At 36.8% G+C, this 26177-nt stretch overlaps 1 protein-coding gene across 1 annotated transcript in view; it reads left to right on the forward strand.

Moving 5' to 3' along the window:
- Positions 1-328: 328 nt before the first annotated feature.
- LOC131682110 (facilitated trehalose transporter Tret1-like) overlaps positions 329-26177 on the forward strand; it is a 55778-nt gene continuing 29929 nt past the window's right edge. Inside the window, exon 1 of the mRNA XM_058963331.1 lies at positions 329-1106. Within this exon, the coding sequence (XP_058819314.1) occupies positions 1031-1106 (76 nt within the window). The 5' untranslated portion in view covers positions 329-1030. The remainder of the gene's footprint in view (positions 1107-26177) is intronic.

Here is a 26177-nt window from a genome sequence, read left to right on the forward strand (position 1 = left end):
GTAAAAACCCCAGTGGTGATTAAAAATAAATCAATTCTAACGTATAAGTATGAAAAGATTCCCCCACTGATCTTAGTAGTAATAAAAATATCTACTGGCATTGACGGGAAAAGGTTCTTTCTTTCTCTAGTGTGCATTAGCAATTGAGCTTACAAACTCTCTGAGTAGAATACAAAGCCCCGCGATTATCCCTCATGAGCGGAATCGCCTTCAAGAATCAGATAGTAGTACGCTTGAAGCTCATAGCAGTTCCGCGCAACAAAATTGTACCCCCGACCGTTCCGCAATAGAAGAAATTATCATTATCACGGTCCGGCAAGGCTGCTAAGTGGGCGACGACGGCGCGATGTCGCTGCGGCTCTGCTATAGTTTGCGTTTTTGGAGCTCACCTTTTCATTTCGCACTCGCGGGCGGGCTGAGCTGCCTTCCAATCCACCGCCGCACGCCAAGCGGTATACCGCAGACAGTAGCGTGCGATTTTTTTTTTCGCCAACCGACTAGGTACTACTATACCAGCTGGAGGGAGACCGATCATCACCATTCGTCAGAAGCCCGGTGCCCGAGAAGCATCATCATCATCGCGCGCGTTAACCTTAGCGAAGCGAACCCTCCCCGAGAATAAGAACTAGTTATCTGAACTGTTTTGGAACTATTTTGTGGAAAGTGAAAATCGTTTGTGCATACAAAGTTGGTATTTCTCTTGGAGTGGAGTGAATATTTGGTGTTTTTGTTAGGAAGTGACAATTTTCTGAGCGGTGGATTTTCATTAGCAGTGAAGAATATTAACGGAAGTGTGGGCGATCGATAGATTATTTGACCGCTTAACGATTGCGAATGGATCACGTGGACTCGTAGGAAATTGAATTTAACCGCAGTGGCTGCAGTGAAAAACAAAATAAAATAGACAAAGTATTCTGTTGGCGGAAGTGTGTCGGTAGTGATTTTGTGGCTTACAGTTGAGACCCAAGTCGTGCCAGCCAAGTGACTATACGAGCCTTCCAAAGGCAGCGGTAGTCGTCGTTTCGCAACAATGCCAGAAACTAAGCTTCCAATTGAGATCAAAGCCGACCGAAGGGTAGTACATCAGTACTTGGCGGCCATCTGTGGTAAGCTTTCGAGGTTGCTGGGAGGGGAGGGAGTTGTATAATTTTACGTGATTTTCTTGCGTTTTGGGGTTTATAATATTATACCGACAATATGCACGGAACTGTACACAATTTCAATTTCTGTTACTTGTTTTTTTGCTAATTATTAAGTCTATTTATTTGACACGACACGTTACGTAGGCTTGAAAATGCCATTTTTGCACACTTCCAAAAGGCATTCACTGGTTATTACTTGTTACATCGAAGTAGTAACACTAACAGAGAAAAGGGAGGAAGGACGGGCAAAGGCGCAGGAAAAATAAAGAAAATTTAGATCTTTCGAGTATATTCTTATTAACTAGGAGCCTTTTGGTCAGTCATAAGTTACAAATAACGAGTGACAAATGAGTAACCAAATAATTTACCATAAGGGACAATTACGATTCTAATTTCAAAATTCTCTTTCAAATGTTTCGATTTCAATCATATCTACAGAAATCGGGTTCTGTTCAAGTTTCGTTTTTAATTTGCGGAAATTCCGGGTTCGTGTCTTTTTTGTTGCATGGTTGCGGTTTGTAATCGGGTGCAGGTTCATTAAATTTTATTATTAGCCTTAAAAAGTACGCGAATCTCGGACGAAGCGGTCTCGCGATTATTATCTTTTCGGTTAGAGAGGTTTTAACTTGAGAGCTTTATTTCTTTTGTCGGCTAAGAAAAAAATGTGAGCGGTTGGGAACTGAACAATTTGAACAATAATTTCCTAAATTTTAATTTAAAAATATTTAAAATTGGGTGAGTGACAGAAAATCTTCAGGAGGCACCTCCAAAAAAATCCGGTGTACTTCATAACTGAAAATCTCGTTCTGAAATAACTGACTCCCCTATGTGAAAGTGAAACACTGCCAAAAGAGCACAATGATTTGTCGTAGTGAGTGGGGTAGCTCTTTTTAGTTTTTCTGCAATAGCGATTAGATCGTTTTCAAAGGGAACGCTTTGGATTCCTAGGACTCTTGATCATATGGAGTCTCTCATAATAGGAATAACTATTTTTCAGAATTCTTAATGCACGAGTCATTTTCACGATTCTCGGTGTACAACAGCCGAACAGGCCGACGATTATTGCCAAAGAAGACGTAGTTAAACACCAAAGTTCACCCGATACGAGTTTGAAGGCACACACAATTTTGTTCTATTCAGTGCGATTTACATTCAAAAAAATTTTCTCAGTGAATCAAAGGGATTTTGAAACAGCTAACCCCGTGCTTCAGTAGATCCACGCACAATTTCGAATCAGTGACCCCACCGTTGATCTCAACTTTGTCCGCGGACATTTAGACACGATAGTCCTTCATACAAGCCCTGTCGCCACTAACGTCATTTGTTTGCTTTAGACAGAATATCACAATTCTGAACTTATCTGGACAACCTTTCGGGATATCTGCAACTGTTGAATATATCTGCGTTAGTTCTTTTACAATAGTTAGCTGATTATCTTTGGTCCAAAAGAAGCATAAATATGGTCCAACCGAGTTCAATCAATATTTTTAAACAGGTAGTCGGAATCTGGGTCTTTTCAGGAGAGTTTATTTATGCCAAGGCCTAAAGCCCGGCGCAAAGTAAAAACTTAAATAATACGAAGGCAGAGTCAGAAATTATTTTTTTGGTGATCATACCAAATTATTTTTTGGTGAACGTACCGCAAAGATGTTTCTAGAGGAATCATTCAATTTAACTTTAGAAAAGTGTTTGAAACAATCTAGAACCAATAAAATACAAGGAATCTTGACTAAATCTGTGAAAATATGTTCAAAATAATTCCATTATCTATTTTTTCACTAAATCTGCCTAGAGGTCGTATATAAGTCGACGGGTTGCAGGATCTTAGTCAAATATTTATTCAGCCACGTTAGGAGTATTATTGGTCTTGCCGTAATCATGAAAAGTAAATCTTCGCAAATTGTGGATTTTCAAATGATGGTCGGGTTTGTAAGTGGTCGCTACAAGTTGTTGTAAAGCTACGTGTTTGGTACACTGAAACCTCCATTTGCGAGTTCTTTGTGACGTAGGACTACGTCTTTGTTTTCGATACTGAACGCTTATAATTTAGCCATTGCACGATAAATTTTTGAAATGTTTGCAAATATCGCTCAGAAACGCTTCTAAGAACGGATTTCGTTGGATGAAACCATAGATTTTGATATCATGACAATAAAAACTTAAATATACATTATTTAAGTTATTATTATCAAAATACCACGCATTTGCTCACAGAAGGTAGCGCTTCTCAAGTCTGGCACAACGGGTTTATGCACCTAGAGCGATACGCTTCTATGAGTGACGTCATTATCGACTATTTAAGGAACAGAATTGGTCACATGATAAACGGCAAGCAGAGCACTGCATTCTGTACCTCCACAACCAGCGTATCAGACTTACCACTCATCACTGAAGATTGGTGATGAGTGGTAACTACGGTACTGGCTGTTTTGACACACAATGCAGTGCTCTACTTGCCGGTTAACATGTAACTAAGCTCGTCCAACCAAACGAAAATCAAACACCTTGGTTTCGCTTGTTCTGTGCTTGTTTCTAGAACTCATTTTATTTTATTTTTTATTATAGAAGTTTTAACCTTAAGATCATTTGCCTCTTTGGCTCAGTCATTTATGTACAATCTAGAACACAACAGGTGCACAAGCTCAAGACGGGTCCACGCACCATTCCCCATTTGTCTTCGTTGTAGGAAACTTACATCGTACATTTCAAGAAATTGCGTTAGTCTATACTCCAAATGAACCAGTATCTTTCCGAACCGTTTAATTTCAATGTGCTAAAATGAATACCAGAATATTAATCGGAGTCCATTCCACGAATTAACCAGTAGATCCGTAGATAAGACATAAATTCGTAGATCTACGGAAAAATCCGTAGCAACACTGCACAGCCGTTTGATTCGAACAATGCACACTGTACGTCGATCGTTTGGGTACAATGTTCGAGGCGAATGTGTATACCAAGCTATAGGTAGGCATGATAGTAATCTGTAGTTCTGTTGCGGTAAGACGAGAACTTTCCTTAGTAACAACTTCATGCGAATCGATGGAAAGCACAACGAAGATTTGTTATTAACCTTCCGGCAGTCGCGCTGGTGCACTGAGTGCACGCTGCTCTGAAAATCTAGCGAAGTCGTCTTAGGGCACCAGCGGCTCCTGGTTCAGTGGTCCATAAGGCTCCATAAGAACACAACAGGTGCACAAGCTCTCCTGTACAGTCGAACTCGATATGAGTACATAGTGAACATAGCGTCGTGGCACTCTCTTTCGCTCCACCCATCATTACACCAATAGTCAATTGTGATTCAATTTGATTCATTGCACCCTTTAGCCAAGAATACAGAAGTCATTTGCATTTTAAAGATATGCTGGTTGAATGTTCAATGGCAAACGTTCGTACCTTGCCTTCGCGAAAGATAAATTGAGTTTTGATAACAAGTCGTTTGAATTAACCAAATTGTCTAGGTGTAGTAGAATAGCATCGGCCGATACGAATTGTGGTCGAAAGCTGGCTTTTCCGGTTTATGAATAACAATCACTGTTATTTGTCTCCAGTCCCGTGGACCAATGTTCTGCTGTAAAAACTTGTCGTATAAATTCATCAAATAATTGATTTTGATTCTGTCTAACCCAAGAGCATTATTTTTAGATGATGCATGGAAATTCGACGCTAAATGTTAATGAATTGTGAAGATAACCGGCGAAAAATCACGCACAATTTTCTGTATAAGAACAGAGTACCCGCACACTTCTCTTGCAAAATTTAAAACTCATTGCGTCAAGTATTCATTGTATGCGATTTGATTACCTGCACTTTTTAGCCAAGAATGTACAAGCCATTTGCAATTTAGAGCGTAGGCTAGTTTAATGTTTGATAGCAATCGTTCGTAGCGTGCCGTTCGCGGAAGATAAATTGAGTTTTGATAACAAATCGTTTGCCTTGACCAAATTGTCCAGGCGTAGTAAAACAGTATTTCGATCGGCCGATACGAATTGTGGTCGAAAACTAGCTACTCTGGTTTATGATGAACAATCACTGTTACTTGTCTCCGGTCCCATGTATAAATGTGAAAGAATTGTGTAGATAACCGGCAAAATGTCGCGCAAAATTATCTGCATAGAAACGAAGAACGCACACACTTTTGTTGCAAAATCGGAAGTTCATGGCGTCAAATCTTCGTTTCGCTTGCATGACGATTTCTACCTAATGAAACAAAACAAACAAACAATTTTTAACGAAAAATATTCGCACGCGCCTATTCCTCGAGTGTTGGATCTATACCAACGTCAACAACCTCATCCAGGTTCACAGCTGAACATACCTTTAGCTGATCTTTATAAACTTTGCGATATCAGCATGTTTGTACACAACAACCAGTTGATTATCTATCTCCTTCGACGAACGTGTCTCGTGCCCGTACGGATTAATAGGGACTATCAGTGATATGTTTGGAAAAAAGTTTTGTGTGCGTCCGTAGGATGCGGGACTTCAGCTGAATACGCAAAGCGTAGAATAGGGACGGGCGATACTGAAAACAGTATCGATACTTCGGTATCGTGATACTTTGGATTATTACGATACTGATAATCAATGTATCGGAGGAAAAGTATCGATACTATCGATCGGTATCGAACGTTTTTCTATATTTACAAGAATAATTTTCACCGCATTTTAATTGGCGAGAAAATAGAGGTTTTAACCTTAAGGTCATTCGCCTCTTCGGGTTAGAAAAATCTCTTAGGAAAAATTTCTAACCCTATGTGCGGGGTCGGGACTCGAACCCAGGTGCGCTGCGTACACGGCAATCGATTTACCAATACGCTATGCCCACCCCCGTTCTGAAATTTAAAAAACGAGAAAAAATGCAAAATTAGAAAATGAAATCAGGAAAAACAAAAAATGGAAACTGTAAATAATGCATGATGTCATCAACAGAAAGAAATGTACCCGTTTTAGTCTACTTAGTTGTGAAATAGTGCCTTTCGCTAGGATTCCATGGCTATGTTCACTAGAATTTTAAAATATTTTTATTGGATTGTTTGTCACCATTTTTAGCCATCAGTAATCGAGAGCTGCAAAGTCAAGCAATGTAATATCAATGTCAAATGGTTCAAGTTCAAAAGAAAAATTGGTGGTTTGGTGGTGCCTATTGTGGGGTTTCCATAAAACAATTATTTGCTGTTTGACCTTCGTAAGGTAAGAGCAATAGTGTCGTAGAGATCAGTCTGCTTCCTCATCTCATTTTCTTACAGATCAAAAATTAAAGCACACCGTGACCCGCGCCGTTCTAATGTGTACGTGTAGCAAATATAGCGAATGAAATTATTGAACCCCAAATAAACAATCGCGATTGACTTTTCACAGACACGTCTTAGAGCAACAGTGCGTGAGGTGGAACAGTTTATCAAAGTGAAAATGGAACGTGTTATTACAGACATTTCCCACATACAGCTACATCATACGAGACAAGTAGTACTAATAATGTCAATTCCTTAGCCGAGGCAGAAAGCTTCGTAGTGAAGAACAACATACAACATAATGTCGAATATGAAAGCGTCAAAATCAAAATCCCCGTGTATATGCTCCTTGATTGGATAGAAATTCGCCTTCACGATATGGCACCTCGCACTATTGCGGATTATATTAAAAGATTCATATCGAAGTATGGAGAAGTGGGACGGATTGACACTTGGAGAAACTTTTTCCTTGGTACCCTCAACGGTGTTCGGGTGGTGCGAATGCGGCTGAACCAACCTATACCGTCTTCCCGAGCAAACGGAAAGTCCATAATACCCCCATGCTCATGGGGCTTGACATGGGTGTTTGAAATGGGTTCAACCCATGAAAACACCATTACCATGGTCCGGTAGGTCCCATATAAAACACCATATGTTGGTGTTTTTATGGGTTATTGAGACCATTTGATGGTGCCTTGATGGTTGGGAATTTTGGCACGGACCATGTTTAAGGTCTTTTCAAGGGGCTGTGTGGTGTTTGAACCCATGAGTATTTGCTCGGGTTACTGGACTTTCGTGGACAGACCGTCTCCTATGCACATATCCTGGGCAGACGCCCACGTGCCAGTTCTGTAACCAGACAATATATTACGATAAGTCATGAATCAAAACAACTAAAGAAATCCTACCTACTACAACCAACACCACCAAACAGCCTTCGATATTTGCTGATACACCACAGACAGCCGACCAAAAGATTAATGCCGTAAAAACGATATGTCAAAGCCAATATTTAACCTACCTAGGGAAGAAATAAATTAAAAAAAGGCGGCTATGCCAAAGTTACTCGAAAACAGAAAAAGCACCAAGCATGTAACAGCGAAAATCAAAGCTCCAGCGACGACGACATGGACGTAAACACGAGCGAGAGAGAAGGTAGACTGACGTTCAGAAATTTAATGAAGTTCAGTTATAGGGTCCAATAATATTGAATGTATTTTTAGCAACAATGAAATTATCCACGTTTGCAGCCAAGTGATAGCATGGGCTCAACACGGGGCCACGCACCATTTCCCATTTGTCTTCGTTGTAGGAAACTTACATCGTGCATCTCAAAAAATTGCGTTAGTCTATACTCTAAATGAACAAGTATCTTTCCGAACCGTTTAATTTCAATGTGCTAAAATGAATACCAGAATATTAATCGGAGTTCTTGCCTATTCCTACTCAAATGCATCAACCACTTCCGGTTCGATTGGTTTCGGAATTCAATCAAGCAAATTATGTATGATTGTTAATTTGATGGCAGAATTAAGGAATACCACGAAAAGGGCATCAACCTGGAGTTCAAAAAATATTGGGCGAACATGATAGACATTCGATTGAAAAAATAAAATGCGTATTATTTTTTTCAAGCTTAGGTAGAACCCTAAAGGAGTTATGAAAATCCGTAGATTCCACGAATTAATCGGTAGATCCGTAGATAAGCCATAAATCCGTATATCTACGGAAAAATCCGTAGCAACACTGCACAGCTGTTTGATTCGAACAATGCACACTGTACGTCGATCGTACAATGTTCGAGGCGAATGTGTATACCAAGCTATAGGTACCTAATTTGTTTACGGTTGCATGTGTGCATGATAGTAATCTGTAGTTCTGTTGCGGTAAGACGAGAACTTTCCTTAGTAACAAATTCACGCGAATCGGCGGAAAGCACAACGAAGATTTGTTATTAACCTTCCGGCAGTCGCGCTGGTGCACTGAGTGCACGCTGCTCTGAAAATCTAGCGAAGTCGTCTTAGGGCACCAGCGGCTGCTGGTTCAGTGGTCCATAAGCGCGACTTCCGGAGGGTTAACCTACGTTCATTCGTTAATTCCACGTGATTCATTTACACTTAGCCTATCCTGCTTTGATTTTGATAACACATACTATAAAGCCTATTTCTTAACGAAAAGTTATCTTATATATTGTCTCTTAAATAACCGTTGTAGAAAAAAGCGTGAAGTCAATACATAAAATTATTTTCTATTTTTGAATATTTATTGTTTCTTTTTTTTCGATTATAGAGGTTTTAACCTTAAGGTCATTCGCTTCTTCGGGTTAGAAAAATCTTTTATGAAAAAATTCTAACCCTATGTGCGGGGTCGAGACCCGAACCCAGGTGCAAGGCAATCGATTTACCAACTACGCCACGCCCACCCCCTTTATTGTTTCTATATATGAACACTGCATTCGCTACATTTCTTTGTGTACTGTAGCAAAGCTACAATAATGGCAAAATAAAACTAGAAAGCTTATTCAATACATAAAATGTGACTATGTTGTCTTAAGCATGATTATTCAGCATCTGTCCGGGTGTTTTTCCGCACATAATCGAAAAGTTTTGTCCCACACAGATCTAAAACAGTTCTAGATATTAGTTCGATTATTGGAGGCAGTTTTCTGTCTTCTGGTAGGCAAGATGGTTTGGTTCAATATGGAGCATTCGATGTTGATTGGACATACGTAAACTGTACGAAAGAATTATGTATATTTAATTAATTATTAAGCCAAATTTATTTAGAAATTAACTATTTCACATTAAGAAATGTGAACGTACGTCCCTTGTAGTTTTTGTATGCTAGTCGTTGACGAACATTCCCCAACAATTGGTTTAACTCCGTGAAGGTCTATACACCTGTCTTGATCACTTCACACAGAAAGACTCGATTACTTATACTTCTTTTCGAACCCGGATCGAATCACTGAGGAACAAAAGAAACGGTGCGTCGAAGCGAGTGAGTCAGCAAAACGTAGTGCTCACTGCCAAATACGATTGCCGTTAGCTTTAGTTCCTTGTGTGTTAGATCAAGTATTTGCGAGATAGTACATTTACTGAACACGAATTATGCTTAGGTTTACAGAATTGCCTGCAATACCATATCATACCAACCATACTGTGCCGATAACGTTCAACAAATTAACTCAGCCAAAAAGATATATTTTTCACGATATCGTGAACTTGTGTAATTGGCAATAAATCATGTCGCAATACGAAGAAGTGGCGTCTGTTACAGAAGATACTTGGAGGCACAACTTCCCAGGTATTCCTCATGATATGCTGTGGTTATAATACGGTTGGATTAATAGATTCTTTCCTAATTTCAATACTAAACCGAGAAACTTCTATTGTTGCGTGTGTTAGTGTGGCCCAGTTTGTAAAGAGACGTACTCATTGAACAAATGTTTGGTTTAAGTTGCCGGTTCGAGTTCCTGGCATTGCCGGTTGTCATACTTTTCTAATGACGCCTATGGTCATATAATTTTCATATTGCGCGAAACATTCAATGTGTACTTTTATCACTAAGTAGTAACGAAAATAAGGAGCGAGACTGTATCCTTCATCTCATCCCCTCGAAACTAATGCGCTCTATGGTTGCCCGAACGTAAATAAGAATGTTATCTAGACTTCCACGTCGTTTCAAAATTTCTCTATGGTGAATTCGGGTAGTCACACAGTCTCCTGGAGACCGGGCGCCCAGAGACGTCAAACACCTTATATCGCGTGCTTTTGTTATATAATTTTTTATCGAACCCCTACAATTACTAACCAATATTCTCCTCCCGTTATACTTGTGGAGTGCGCAGTAGTATATACGGCCTCTGGCAAAAGCAAGTACCAGACTAACATTCCTTCTTTTTCCTTCCGCGATTTACGTTCGGGCCTGGCCGGCGCCGGTATTGATCAATAAACACTTTGGGATTACCAGGAGTTGCACATCGAAAGATGTTTAGCTAATCCCAATCGTAATTATCAACTGATTCATTGTGCAACTTCAGCTAGTCCAGATCGATAACGGAGTAGTAGCCAGGAGTGGTCGCACAAGCTCAAGCTAACCGAAAAACTTCCATTGTTCCGATTTCTGTTTCCATGTTGGATTTATTTTCAGCTATGGCAAAATTATGGTATATTAATGTTGCGACGGTATTCGAGGTGATTACTCAGGTTGTTAGCGTTTCAATGATATAAAATACAAATAAGATAGTAAAAAAATACCCTTTCGCATTAAATAGAATGCATATGGACAGTGGTGGATTTAGGGAGAGGATCCTAGGGGTCCGGACCCCCCCCCCTCGAAATTTTTTTAAATTTGTTGAGAAATTTTAAAATAGTTTCAATTCAAATTTTAAAATAGTTTAAAATCAAAATTAACCCTTAAAGCGCAAATAATTTTTTTTAGAATTTTGTGAAAATTGTCACATAGCTATACTGCCGTTCTACGCATAAGTGTCCCATGTATATAGGGAATCCCATAGAACATGGGACAGTTATGCTTATAACGGCAGTATATCACGTTAATGCGATAATTTTAAAAAAAATTTAGGGATGTTGTTTTAAAACAACATTGCGCATTTAAGGGTTAACAAACAAATCAAACCATATTCGACCACCAAAACTGATTTTAATTAAATGAAGTTATTACATATTACGTATTGTACAATGAACATTTCAAAATCGACATTTCGGGCCCCTTCCGACTTTTTTCCCTGGGTCCGCCCCTGCATACGGAAACGCAATAAAATAGAATATATTATCTCAGCAAAGAGGAATCGGTACGGTGAAACCCATTTTGCTCAAGACCTTCTTGCTGAAACATTGTGAAGCATTCTCCGACGCAAAGGTGTACATAATAATGTCAGAAAAACGAATCCGTGGAACTAGTCGACCTAGACAAGAGGAATTGTTTCTTCTGACCGGGGAATGCACTGCCAATCAACACACCGATCGCGGCGGTGAATTTCGTTATCCGGCAACACCGCTGATTCAAAAAGTCTTTCCACATTGTATGCAGTACACACAAAAAAATAATGAAATTCATGCGTCCTGTAAACCAATATGATCGAAAATATACTTGTTTGATAAGAACCAATGATTTAACATTACTTTAAAATCAATGTACATAATTGGAGTATCAAAAATATATAAAATTCGTCGAATATTCAAGTCAGATTTATTTGTGGATTTAGTTTTACATACATATCCATAGTAATTCTTCAAAAGGGCTAATGAGACTTTTGTAAACAAACTTATTTCGCTCATTATTCCGCTACCGAGTTGAATTTCATGAAAAATACACATGAATCAACATCTTTATCCTTAGTAGAATCAATTTCAAATGTTTTCTGTGTTGAAATGATAACAAATTAGGAGAAATCAGCAAAACAAAAGTTTGTTTACAAATCTGATTAGCCCTATTCAAATGTTGATATGGATATATATTTATGCTCTAAATACGTGTAAGCATATTAATGTTAAATTACAAAATATTTTTTTCGGTGCATGACAAGCAGAAAGTTCATTGCTACTCCAAGGGACAAGATTCTCGGGTATGACCCCGATAAAAACTACTTGATACACCGGAACATTTCTCACAACAGCACCTATAAGATGAAGACAATGTAAACAAGCCCGTAGTTTTGTGATTTCACATTGCAATTTCGATGAAGAAACCTCTCTTGCTTGAAGGAGCAATGAACTGATGCAAACATCCTGGTAAATACTGGTAATATGGAATAGGGTTACCACCTCCAGAGAGGCTTTCGCCCGGAGATTTTGACTGAACCGGGATAAGATTTTATAGCAACAAGAGAATACGCGGAAGCAAGACCTACCCAAGGAGTTGAAATGAGACATATATACACTCTTTCTTTCCTTTTGTAACTCTCGATACCCTGATTATCAAAATTGATGCACATTCTCCATTGAGTGCTTTGTTTTAGAAAAGTATAACGCGCACCATTGTTCTAAGCCTTACTCATTGGGCTGTACATTTTATTCCCGTTCGTAAAACGTTTTGTCGATTTAGATAGGTGTAGAACTTCATTTCTCCCGCTAAACACAAATAATGAAAAAGCACCAGCTACTCTCGCTGTGGGGGATAAGCCAAACAAGCATTACCATCTGCCAAATCTAACAGGAAAAGCAAAGTGAAGCAGGCAGGAAAGCATCGCCTGGGAAGCACACAGTAGGGCATTGTAAAAAAAATTCTTTTTTTGAATTCTCGAAGGCCCCCCCTCTCATATTGTGACAAGTGTCAAAGTAAGCTCAGATGCCAAATTTTACATTATTTGGACAATTTTAGATACCCGCCCACTTCGCTTGAAATTTTTTGAAATTGGTACTATGGGAAAATATGGAGGAAAATACAATAAATGCTATAATGAAGTAGCAATCAGAAAATTGCAATTTATACCTCTTTTGGAAGGAAATAATCTTGGTATTTGAATGGAGATATTTTTGTTTCTAGGAAAATACGGCAAAGTGGGGTACTGGGTAATTTTGGCCCCAAAATCCCCTATATGATTTTTCTGCTCCGTGATGCAAATCATACATATTTTGTAGTTTTTCTAATGTGAAAAAATCGGGTTAGGGTTATATGGCCTTTTGTCATTCATATTAAACTTCATCATTTTCTCGTGAATATATAATATATAATTCAATTTTTTTTGCGATGCCCTAGCACACAGTGGTGTCTTCTGGAATTTTTTTATGGGCGCAAAGAGAGCTCTTTTTCGTCAACAGGTTTCAACAAAGAAGTAAAGCTTTTCTCCCTGGACATCAGTTAAGGATCGCTGCAAGAACAGTCAGCATTAGTACCGGAATAACTGGTTTGAAATATACACATTCAGCACCATAAAAGTTAAATTTATTCGTCGTCTCACCAGACCCGGAGAAATTGATATAAAATCCGGAGGCCCGGAGATCGCCTCCAAAAACCGGAGTCTCCGATTCAAACCCGGAGAGGTGGTAACCCTATACACGAACTAACTGACTGTCAGTGTCACTTTTGCATATGTAGATTGCATAAACATTGAAAATTACTCAGTTTGGCTTGAATCCTGAAATAAAATTAGCCTTTGTCAAATCACTATGGAAGTCAAGATTTATTGTGAATACTTCCGAAAAAGATTGCACATTAAATTTGACTTTTTTCTGAATTTCCATTTCCCTTTGAACTCCTTTTGATTCGCACTCTTTTGCTCCAAACGTGAGTTTATCCACTTTAACCGGCTCTAGCACTACAACTTTCATTTCCAAAAAAAAGTAAGCCACTGAACTACTTTTAGCAAACGTTTGTACATTGATTTATAAATTTACACAAGTTTTTAAATATTTTTTTTCAGTATGGTTATCTGTGTAGACAAATTTAAGATAATCCCAATCAAATACGTGTTGAAATAATATGATTGAACCAATAACCATGATGTAATTTATTTGCATTGTTAATTTCAAGATGATAATGCGGAACCACTAGCTACCCTATAATAATTACAACTTAACCACGCCTATTTTAACTATGTGATACTACAGTAGGATTTGGCAACATTTTTATTTTTTTTTATTGGCTAAAATGGAACCGTGCCAAAAATGGAACCTTTTCTATTCTATTCTATTCTATTCTATTCTAACCCTTACACAGCCAGTATTGAAAAGCATCCTGGAAAACACTGCAGATATTCTTTAGTGTTTTTTTGTCAACATTAATATTTGAAGCATATTATGTGTAATATGTCGCAAATATTAAAACGGCCAGGCCTACTGTGCAGAGTTTTGTTTAAAGATGTTTCAAAATTATACGGCAATTAAATTATTCATTTAATGAATAATCTAACTAACGGATCATTTTGAATCTTGAAAGAGAAAGAAACGAGGACAACCGTACCGACCGTTTCAGTGTAAAGGGGATATGGCAAATCGTTGGAAGTGACTAGGCTAAGAAGGTTAATGTCACTCCTTTGGTCCTTTGGGATTCGACAGAGGTATTTACACCTTGTCTTGGCTAATGAGCCTAGGTTATAGCGCCTTTACTCGCTTTGAACCGTACCAAAAATGGAACTTTGTTTTTAAAGTTTGGATTTTCAATTTACGACTTCAAAAATATTTCAAGGATTTTTAATCATATGTAAAATGGAATGAGATGAAAGAAAAAATAAGCTAATTCAGTTTTGTCAAATTCAGACGACGTACCGTGGGGCAAACTTTCGACGCTCAAAACCTCTATAGCCCTGGGTATATATCCTGAAGGATTAATGTCTTTAGCAAAGTATCTTAGATGGAAATTATCATTATTTTGACAACTTTGGTTCTGATCTAGATAAGTAAAAAATGATCCAGATCAGTTCTATCTTTTGATAGAGGTGTTCTAAAAACTTTCTTCAGCAAAGTTGTTTGTTTTGATATTTTTAACATATGTACTGAAGGCATTTATACTTTATAACCTATGTAGATGGCGCTACATGACATGTTAAAAAATACTCGAGAAAATGAATTTTAACATTTGTTTATGAAAAATATAACTAGAAATAAATGTTTATTCCTAAATCTTCGAAAATATACAATAATAAAAATACTTCAAAGAGTGATAAATGCAATTATGACATTTAAAGGTTGTTTTCATCGAAAACATCAAAAATATATATTCCACCAAATTTGTAATAACCCACGAAGCGGCAGATGGTGGCAGCTGGAATATTGTTTGTGACTAGTACAGACCTTTAGCTTTATAACCACTAAGAGAAAAAAAGTAGGGCAAAGTGGGCCCTTTTTTCTGCAGACAAATGAAATGAGGAAAAAAATATATAATTCAAGTGAAATAGTTCCTAGTTCGCTAGAGAATTTTTGAGTAAACTAAAATGTATGCAAATGTTTTCTTGTTTTTTAATTCAAATATAATATTTCGGACTGAGAATAATTTTATCAAGTAATTTATAAAGTAATCTTATTTTTATAAATTTATTAATTTTCCATAACTAATCAATCGTTAATCTTTCAAATGGAATTGATAGATTGAAAATCGAACTGCAATGCTTGAAGATATTTAAGTTTGAAGAAAACCATTTTTGCTGTAAAAATCACTTGCAACTTGTCCATATTATACATAAATAATGCATCTCTCTACTTATTGTAATCATTAAATATAACACGTATACTGTAAAATATAGGTAAACCTTAAATGCATAACGCTGTTTTAAAACAACATTGTGAAAAACATCTCAAAATTATTACAGTAATGTATTGAAACTATGAGACAATTTTCACAAAATTTAAAAAAAAGATTTGCACCTTTGAGGGAAAATATGACTCCCATGTTTGGAAATGAAGTCAAATGTGATATCAATTGATACAAAAAATGTCCATTGCACATTTTTAAAAGACTTATTACGTGCAACAAAAATGTTGTCAAAATCGGAGTGTTCCAAAAAGGTAGCATGTCAAAAACGGAATCTTACTGTACTTAAGTGGTTGATTTTGTGAAATCATATTTTATTCCTGTTTGAAGTTGATTCATCAATAAATCAAATAAATAGAAGGTCTGAGATGAATGACCTTCTGCAAATACTTTTTTTGTGGCCAACCCGGTCTGTTTCTGGGAATGAACACAATGTTTTAAACACCATCTTTTGACAGCTTAAATACACAATACAACTACTGAATAAATTATTAAACAACACCTAGGTAGATAAGCTACTTCACATACAATTCACTTAACCTTCTCCGCGTTTAAGGGCTGCAAGTTCACATGGTTATGTTATCAGTTTTACGACGTAGGTAAACTATCGAAAATTAGTTTCTTGTTTTGCAACCACAACCTTGCACAACGTTGAGTCCGAGCACCTGTGATAATTATGTGAACAGTAAAAAAAGTTACACTAAAAATAAACCCGATGTGTACGGCGCTGCTGTTAAGGTGATAAATTCCCCCCAGCCAATACAAGCTTTTGAATGCACGTCGTCGGACTGCTGCCATGATTTGCACTATTCATTTCGGTTCGATTGCATCCGGCAAAAAAGAGTTGACCTTTGTGACTTTAGTCTGCCCCAGGAACTTGAAACGCTTATCGAATTGGCAAACAAAAAATAATGTGTGCCTTTTCTTATTTTTATTGAATCAATACTTTAATATCGAGACAGTGAAGTCAATTTAGAAATTTTATTCGAAATCGAATAGCATTCTACGGAATATAATTTTTTGACGCAGAAACTTATATTTTCTATGGGGCGGTGATTCTGGATGGAACAAAAACGAATTCTAACTTAGACCTAGAAGAAAAAGATTTTGTTAAAGCTGACAATTCGCAAGGTGAACCAATAAAAGAGGGAATAGAAATAGCGCGAAAAAGAAAAATTTTCAAATTAATATAAAGCATATGTAAAGAATTAACCTTCCAGAGTTCGATGTAATGTTTTATTATCCTATCCAGTTCCTTTATATAATAAATAGGTATGGCATGCATATTAGGGTGACAGTTATTTTCACGATGTTGAAATTTAGTCCATTGCCGGCCAAAAAATGGATCAAGGCAAATGTGAGCGAAATTGAACCATGTTAAACGTGCCTTAAAGCGATTGATGTTTTGTATAGGAGTCATACATATATTTTTTTTAATAAGGCGGTGGTCAGCTATTTTCGTCCGCGTCCCCTATCACCTATTTTTATAAAGTGATTCATCAGCAGTGCTATCTTTGAAAATAAACCACATTGGTTATGCAACTAATTTTTTCCGATTTTTTTTTCAATGCAAATAATTAAGCATTTTATTATATTCTGAATTGCACATATTACGTCGTATGTAATTTTAAATGTTCTTTGATTTGATGGCATTGTAGGCGGTTGATGCCAATCGAGCTGACATTTCATAAGACTGAGCAAACTAATGTATTTGTTTGTTTAGTATTTATTTGACCAACTAGCAAACGAATCCACTTGATAATGCGCGTGGGGAATACGCATGGTGTTGTGTAAGTGAATGATGACTTTTGAATTATGTATGAGGGTTGACAATTCGCAAGAACACACCAATTTGTGGAAATCATTTCAGCACGAGGAACAAATGTTTTATTGTCATATTTAATGGTTTACTTTTAGTCCATTAAATGGTTAGTCAATTATACTGAGCTAAGAATAAATACGTACTATTCGAAACGGGGTTTGTTTGATTCGTGCTTGATATTAATATCGTTTAGGAGCGCAGCATCGATATTTTTTTCTGTTTCATGTCTAGAGCTTCCATCCCGGGAATTTATTTCCCGGGAATCCCGGGATTTTTGGATTTCCCGGGATTCTCGATTCCCGAGAAATTGTGTTTTCTCATTCCCGGGATTCAGGATTCCCGGGAAAAAAGATTTTTAATTTATCCCAAAAGGCTTAGGTTCTGCGAAAGAAATTATGTAGAAAATATTTTTACCCGTAAACATTTGGAGTGAGTAGTGAATGCAGATTGTAGCGTTAGTGATGCGCACGATATCTCTGCAACCGATGAGCCCATTGATCAGATTTTTAACAGTTCTTTTAATAGTTTATTTTAATAGTTAGATCGTGAATGAAAGGGCTTGCAATTAAATTAGTAAAGGAAATGGCGGCACTTTCTTAAAAAATCGATGAGTATGTTTCAAAACTTGGTTTGGTTTCAAAACTTAGGAATGGTTTTTAGTGATATCATGTTTAGCGCAAACGCTATTTAAAATAAGTAATGTTTCTAGAACGTCTGCAGATTAATTTGGTCGGTTGATCGAATGTATATTTTGTCTAATTTGTTATACCGTAACTGTAATATCTGTAATTTTTTAGGTGTATGAAAAGAAATACATAATGCTGTATCTGTCCAACGTCATGCGCATCCAAACTCTTTGAATATCGCTGTCAATGATGCAGAAAGGATTTTTGAAGAGATAAGATTTCACAATCCTGATACTCGCCCGTAACATGAAATCTATGGTAGGCTTTATACATCGCTGCACAGTTCGTCCATTATCTGCTTGATTTTGATTCACACTTATTTCTGATCCTACTGTGATGGAAATGGATTCCATATATCACATTTTCTCATTTTATCGGAAATAACTGCACACTACCCTGAAGCATCTCAATCTTTTCATTCAAGATTACTAACGAAGGTGCTTTACATTACATTGTTTACATTCCATCGTATCAGAACAACGAATTCCAATTTTGGACAGAAACTCCAGCAGCTGCGTTTAGACCCCATCGTAATCGTAATTACCAAAATACATATAGCCAAGAAAAATCACAAAAAGAAGTTGATGTTGCGTAAACTTATTGATGAATGACTGAATGATGGCCACCAAATCGCCATCTCCTGACAACTGCTTTTAGGACAGATACACATGCAATCAAACGGGTTTGAAAACTTTTCAATTTATTCTTTTGTTTGCAAGGAAATCTTTCTCCTTTTTATTTTTCTTCTCTATTCCCGGGATCCCGGGATTTCCCGGGAAATTTATTATTTATTTCCCGAATCCCGGGAAGCTGAAAACCGTCGGGAAATGGAAGCTCTATTCACGTCTTCATTGTAATATCGCAACGTTTACTCGAACGAGGTGAAACATTTTAAGTTACGGGATCTCAATATGCCTGTGATAATACCTATAAAGAGCCATTTTTAAATTATACCACGCTATTAAGGGGAAGAGCTATGATAAATAGTGACATAAATGGTATGGGGAGCACGTCATGTGCTTTGATGCAATCGGCCGTTTTACGCACGATTGTACGATGTATATGGGACATTTCATAGAACACGGACACTTTTGCGTGCAGCGGCAGTATTGTGCTGCTACAAAAAAGGAAAAACCGGAATCATTTGGTTCGTATTAGACCAAGGGTATAAAGAGCGTGGTAATATAAGAGAAAGTTAGTCCAGCCGGCTGCCGGGAGTTCAAGTTGTTTTCGATTAAACAAACTCTCGGAGAACGGTTACCCAAATTTTAAATGCCTTCATATCTAGAGCATTTACGTATCCTATAGTCAATAAACTAATCAAACTTTTTATGCACGAAAATGTATTCTCAGTCACATCGCTTGCTTGAGGCGAATCCTGGCTATCACTACAATCACTACCCAATCCGTGGTACTTATGGGAGTGTCACTGAGTCGGGGCCTTCTGTTAAGTAAGTACCACATCAACACTTCCTTTCTCGTATCCCAAGTTACGGTAAAGATGGTCATGACCCGCAATGGTAGTTCTCAGGCGAAATTCTTGCTTGTACTGGATCAATTGTCATTCCCAAACAATGCTCCTCAAGTAGTCTGGGTAGAAATGAAAGTCTGCAATCTACGAAGTACGAAGCAAAATTAAATTGCTTTAATTTTTTTTTAATTCATAGTGTGCTTGAGCTACATATTTTTAAAATTATTAAATCACTTTGAAAAAAGTTATGAATATTCATATAAAACCTATGGAAGAACCACTAGTATTTCCCACATAAAAATTCAGTCGCACTCCTCGAGCAAAATCGCATGGGTTAAAACACCGCACACCCCCATAACAATACCATGAACATGGTCTGCGCAAAATTTTACAACCACAAAAACACCATGAAATGGTCTTAAAAACCCATAAATACACCAGAATATGATCTTTAAATGGGAGCTTCCAGACTATAGGGATGGTTTTTTCATGGGTTGAACCCATTCCAAACACTATCAAAACACCAGGCTGTGGGAGCGAATTTGGACCATGATCATGGGGGCATTATGGGCTTTTCGTTTGCTCTCGTGTTAACATGGTCCAATTTGGCTTAAATTTTGTCAAAAAAAATTCCTTGATTAATTTTTTACCCGGCGATGGACAAAATTCTATCGTCGCAAAAATAACTGCCACCCTAATGCATTCAGTAAGTAGTACCCGTCTTGTCGAGAACATTTCAAATAAAGCGCTCGTAATATACTCCCAAAAGAATGTTACCAACTGTTTAAACATAAGCTCGTCAAAAAAATGACTATAGTCATAACAGTTACTACTTGGCCAGCTTGTCTGCCCCCTTTGTATTCATATAACGACTAAATACATTTGCAATTGTTGAGATAATCCAGCGATCAAAATGAATACAAACCTCTAAACATTTGTTTCGCTAGGATAGTATCTGTGTAGAAGTAAATGATGCAGGGTTGAGACAATAAAAGGTGAATTTTTGAAATCAATATATACTCAAATCGTCAGTAACGGACATCAATTTGGGGTCACTTAGACGACGTATGTACATATTACATATGTAAGCAGGTGGCTCATAGACATCACGCGGGATCGGCCTGTTGCATTAGGCGTTCACATATGTAGTGTGAATTGTTTGGATTTAGTATCTAACCGGTCCCCCTTTGGTGCTAATTTGGATTGATTGCCTAATTAGTTCCAAGTTGATATCAGTTACTGACGAGATACAACCGAAGCATCGAAATCCAACTTTTCTAATTTTTAATGACATGGTGTTATCTGATGCTCGCCGGATCCGTAGGTTGTATTATTTAGAATGAATTCTAATGCTATGCAAAGAAAAATACACGTTTTATGTAATTCTTCAATACATTGTTCAGTATTTGCAACACAATTAGACACTAGACTACAAATTAACACTCGATTTCTTCAAGTGCTGGGCCAAAAATATCAAGGTTTAAAATGTTCCATGAAATTCACAAATTACGCACACTTAAATTTGTGCAAGAATATCAAAGCTATTTGCGATGGCAGATTCTATGCCATTTGTGCATATACTTTTCTTGTGCGTGCAGTATATGAAATTTGGTATTGAAAGACGTCTATATCAGAAGAAAATGGGAAGAAAAATCTTCTCTGTTGACATTTTTGCTTGAAACTGTCTCAGTTCCGAATCGAACAGCTCTCAAACCATTTGCCTGAAACCAGTTTCGAAAACAGGTTGATTTCTAACTCGTTCATAAATCAGTTTCGTGGATTTTCTGTTATTCGCGTAAAACAAACATGAGGATTATGGGTATCAGATTTGCAATTTGCTGATGAAAGTAATTCTAACATCATTTGCTCAGGTACTCGAAAATTCGGTGGATAACGACATTTCACTTTATCATATTTTCTCTTACCTCCTTAAACGTAGAAACAAATTATACCTAGATGTACCGAAAGTTAGTTAAGTCAGCAGTTTGGTCGATGTTTACTTACTTATACCGGTTCCAAGCTGAAATTTTAAATGATAGTATTTCCACTTATCCATGTTCCTTTTCCACGGGTGCTTGTCAACGGCTGTAAACTGTAGTGGTAATTAACGATTATGTTTCCGGTGCCATAAAGCTAAGAGCTGTGACTGAAATCAATATAATGTAAAACCTGTCGTAGCAAACAATCTGTTTACTTTTTCGTAGAAAATCGATCAAAAAGCTATCTACCGTTTTAAGGGCAGGCAATACAGTTTTATTCCTTACGATACAATAAAGCAAGAATCATATTTCTCATTCAACGAACAATCTGATCTACTATAAATCGGTTGCGTAGTTTGTTGAAACAGAAGACAAAATTCTACAAAAAATATCATTTAAAAACTTTGTTTTATTTCGTGTAAACTACGAACCATTCAAAGAATTATATAGAAGCAACAGCAAATATTCAATCAAACTTTAAAATATAAATCACATCATTTTGCTTGACACCCAACCCTGTATTGTTTAGAATAACCTATAGGTTATTCTGAACAATACAGGGTTGGGTTCCAAACAAAATTATGTGATTTATATTTTAAAGTTTGAATGAATATTACTGTTGCTTCTATATAATTCTTTGAATGGTTCGTAGTTTACACGAAATATAACATATATCATATAACGGTTCAGTAGCATAAGATTTGAGCTATCAAATCCCATCCAACACAATCTCTTCCGAAAGGCATTGCAACAGCTACCGCAGTCAGTGCAACAATCATTAATGCAACTGATACTGAGCTATTACCCCTCACAGCACACCTGCGTAATTAAACGTAATCAGCTCCGTCAAACGATTCATTGTACTGCCGGTTTCACTGTCGGACTGCTTGCTAGCGCAAAAGCACGTTCTGATAATGATCGTAACCTAGCCACATGCCAACATAGAACGATGATTTGCTTAAATTCGACTGCAAGTTCAATGCTAAGAATGACGGGAGCTAAACGAGAGTAGCCGCACTCAAAATACACCAACTCCAACTATCCGCGGGGTAATTGAATCAGCGAATACAATGGAGTGACTATGACGTAGCATTGGATTATGTTACGACTATAGTACATAGAGTTCTACAGCCGATAAAAAAGATTCTATTGTGGTTTAAAATTAAACGCGAATTTGCGCAAATCGGGCAATTGTGTCGCTCGGTGAGGATAATCTAAACGTTCCAATTTCGAAAAATGTCGTAGGAGCGTGAAACGAATTCAAACTGATTGTTGCTAATTTGGAAAATGAACGAAACAAGCAGAATGAATGCGGCCACTATCTAGTGCCTACATTTCAAGACAGCTATTTTAGTCTTGCACTATTATCGTGTAGAGATGATTGCACTTTAGAGTAATTTGACTTAAAATGATAACATAGTCATTTTGGCGAATGTTTCAGAGTATGTTTCCTTGGGCTCGGTGGTAAAGTGTATACATGTATTCAGATGACATAAAATGTCTATTGTTTATAGACCATTGAGCTGGTGTAATTTAATACAGCACATGAAAGTTATATTTCGGAACAAATCTTTAACAGATGGGTTACTGTTTTCGGTTGAGTCTATGTTCCTTCGATCCTTGAGTCTAATTCAGCAACCTCGTGCATTCTGCACGGAAACTGGGAAATTTGATTTGCCGTTCGGTATTTTCTGTGATTTTTTTTAGAATTACGTTCTCTAAAACACCTTCTGGAACTGGTTTCAAGATACCGTAATATGATTAATTTTATTCTAAGTGAATTTCGGAAGATTCTTAATACAGTTAATGCATGAGTTTTTAAAGCCTGCGTTTTTTATTCGATAGTAGGTGTTTTTTAATCAATCAATTAATTCTTATTTGTGATCGAGGCATTATCCCTAATGGATTCGTAGTGCTAGTATGAATAATGCCAACATATCGTGCACGCAACGTTTGGACGCGATTGAAAATCTTTCATGCGGCGCAGCTTCCCACTCCGCGCTTGATATCAAAAATAATTTTAACAAGATTGAAAAAAATCCACCCCAAAACGAAGGTCCTGAAAGCCAGTTTGACGCATAAATTGTCACTTGAGTTCGATCTCCTAGAAACAAGTCATTGACGCAACCAAGGAACCTTTCTAGAGTGGAAGAAAAGAGATGTAAATCAAGTTGGTTGCCACATTTCGACAAGAAAATGTGTAGCAATGGAGAAAAACATGAACGTTTAACACAAAAAAGTCTTTACTTAACAGTTGCCCCGAATTGATAAGAAACAAATGGTTTAAATTTAGTCGTAAGGGTTATCTACTACAAACCAATCCAACACCACCACGAGCCAGTAGGCAGCGGTACCAACCGTACCAACTGAAGATTCCTTCTCGCTGACAGACATTTACCCAATTTGTTGAGCTTAGTCGATCGGTACATAAGACTCGTCCCACCAGGCCGCGTTCAAAGTTTGAGGGTTTCTATATCTGTCTTTGGAAGAAACGTAAACAAATCAAAACTCTCTCCTGAGAATTTTCTGCGCACGGGCCTGGTTTATGGATACACACAATCTTCCTAAAAATCATTACGCGACCAATAGAAGCTGCTAAAATGTTGAATCCCAAATTCATTATTGTTTGATTTATATCTGTAATACATTTTACCATGAACTGACAAACTCCGAACCTAAAACATTCTATAAGCATGTAAACGAAAGGAATCCGGTTGCCTTCAAGGATGGGCTATGAAGGGCGTATGACCTCTAGTTCACAAAAGATTTACCAGCTATTTTCTGAAAAGTTCGCGAGAAACTCACAACGACCCAGGCTTCATTTGCGGCACTTAATGTACCTCTATCAATATCGACAATAATATGGTACAACTGGCGATCGGTAAAATGAAGGATTCAACCTCAACAAACTATTATTTTTAAAAAATGCTCTGTCGGTGTAACTGAACATCTGTTTCATTTGTCGCTAACAATCGGAGTATTTCCCGACTTCTGAAAATTCTTTTTAATTTTTCCAGCTTACAAAAGAGACCATAAAAAGGAATTTGACAACTATCGTGGTATTAAAAAGATAAGCGTAGTTCCTAATCTGTTTGAAATAATTGTGTTGGAACTCATTTTCACTGCATACTTAGAATTATATTCTGTAATAAAATTACAGTTTTGTATGTCAATTAGTATGAAATTTAAAAACATGTATAAAGTTATTGTTCGATAAACTTTTTTGCTGATAATTTCTCCAACACATCCAAAATGTTTCCTTTCCCTTTAGATTTTTGTTGACAAAATATAAAAAATAAGAAAAAATGGGTTTTTTTTGTAATTTAAATTTTTATCATAAATTTTTGTTTTTGTGAAAAATGACACAACATTTTTTTAGGTGTATATTTTTTCCGTGCGGAAGTATTCATTAACTGTAACTTGTTCTCAGATAGTTTTACTGTATAAAATAGCGTAATCGAACAAAAAAGTGAAATTATCGCACGTAGAAACGTTTACGCCCTTTTAAAAAATTACGCTTGAGTCAACATAATCTTATTGACTGTGGAAAATGTTTAGTCTTCCATGCCGTTTGCACCTGTAAAGTTTTATCTGAATATCTAAGTCATGATTTTAGAGATTTTCGGACGGAATTTATTTATTTCGTCAATCAAATGTAGACTACATTATATAAATATTAATTGCTTATATACTATCCTGTAAACTTTTTTTATGTACTATGATGCCGTAAAGAGTTGAAAAACTGTTTTAAACTTGTTCGGGGCATGGTAAGGTCAATACTTTCACAATGCTCGTTATACACAGCCATCATCTGGTTTAGTGGTCCGAATTTAGCATAGTCTGTACGATGATGACCTATCGCGAACAAATTTCTATTGCGTAATTGACGAGTAGGAGCATATAAATTTAATTTTGACAATATATAAGATGAGTCAATACGCTGCATGACGATATCGTTTAGAAACGAGATCATAGCATAGTCCCGACGTTCTTTCAATGTTTGAATATCTATCAACATACAACGTGCTTCATAAGATGGAAGAGGGAATACTGTCCATCTTAACTTGCGTAGTGCATATAATAGAAACTGTTTTTGGATTGATTCAATTCTCACTTCGTGTTTTTTTATGAATGGTGACCAAACAATACTACAATATTCTAAAGTAGACCGAACATATGCTACGTAAAGAGTTTTAATTATGTAAGGATCTTGAAAGTGATATCCGAAGCGTTTTATAAAATTAAGCATATGACTAGCTCTATGAACAATTGTGTTGTAATGTTCCACAAATTTTAATTTTTTATCTAAGATAACTCCTAAATCTCTTATTTTATCGCATTTCTGAACGGTTTGATTACCTAATGTAATTGACACGGAAGCCGTGATTTGTTTTCTGCTAAAAGTCATGAGATTACACTTTTTAACATTTAACTCCAGTAAACATTTACAACACCATGTATAAAAGATTTGTGTTTCATCGTGAAAAACATTATAGTCATTATTATTTCTAATTTCTAAAAATAGCTTCATATCATCCGCATATGAGAATATTAATGTTTTTTAAAATAAGAGAGATGTCGTTGACATATAAAATAAAAAGAAGAGGTCCTAAGTGTGAATCTTGCGGAA

The sequence above is a fragment of the Topomyia yanbarensis genome, chromosome 2, assembly GCF_030247195.1.
Source record: "Topomyia yanbarensis strain Yona2022 chromosome 2, ASM3024719v1, whole genome shotgun sequence".
Taxonomy (NCBI): domain Eukaryota; kingdom Metazoa; phylum Arthropoda; class Insecta; order Diptera; family Culicidae; genus Topomyia; species Topomyia yanbarensis.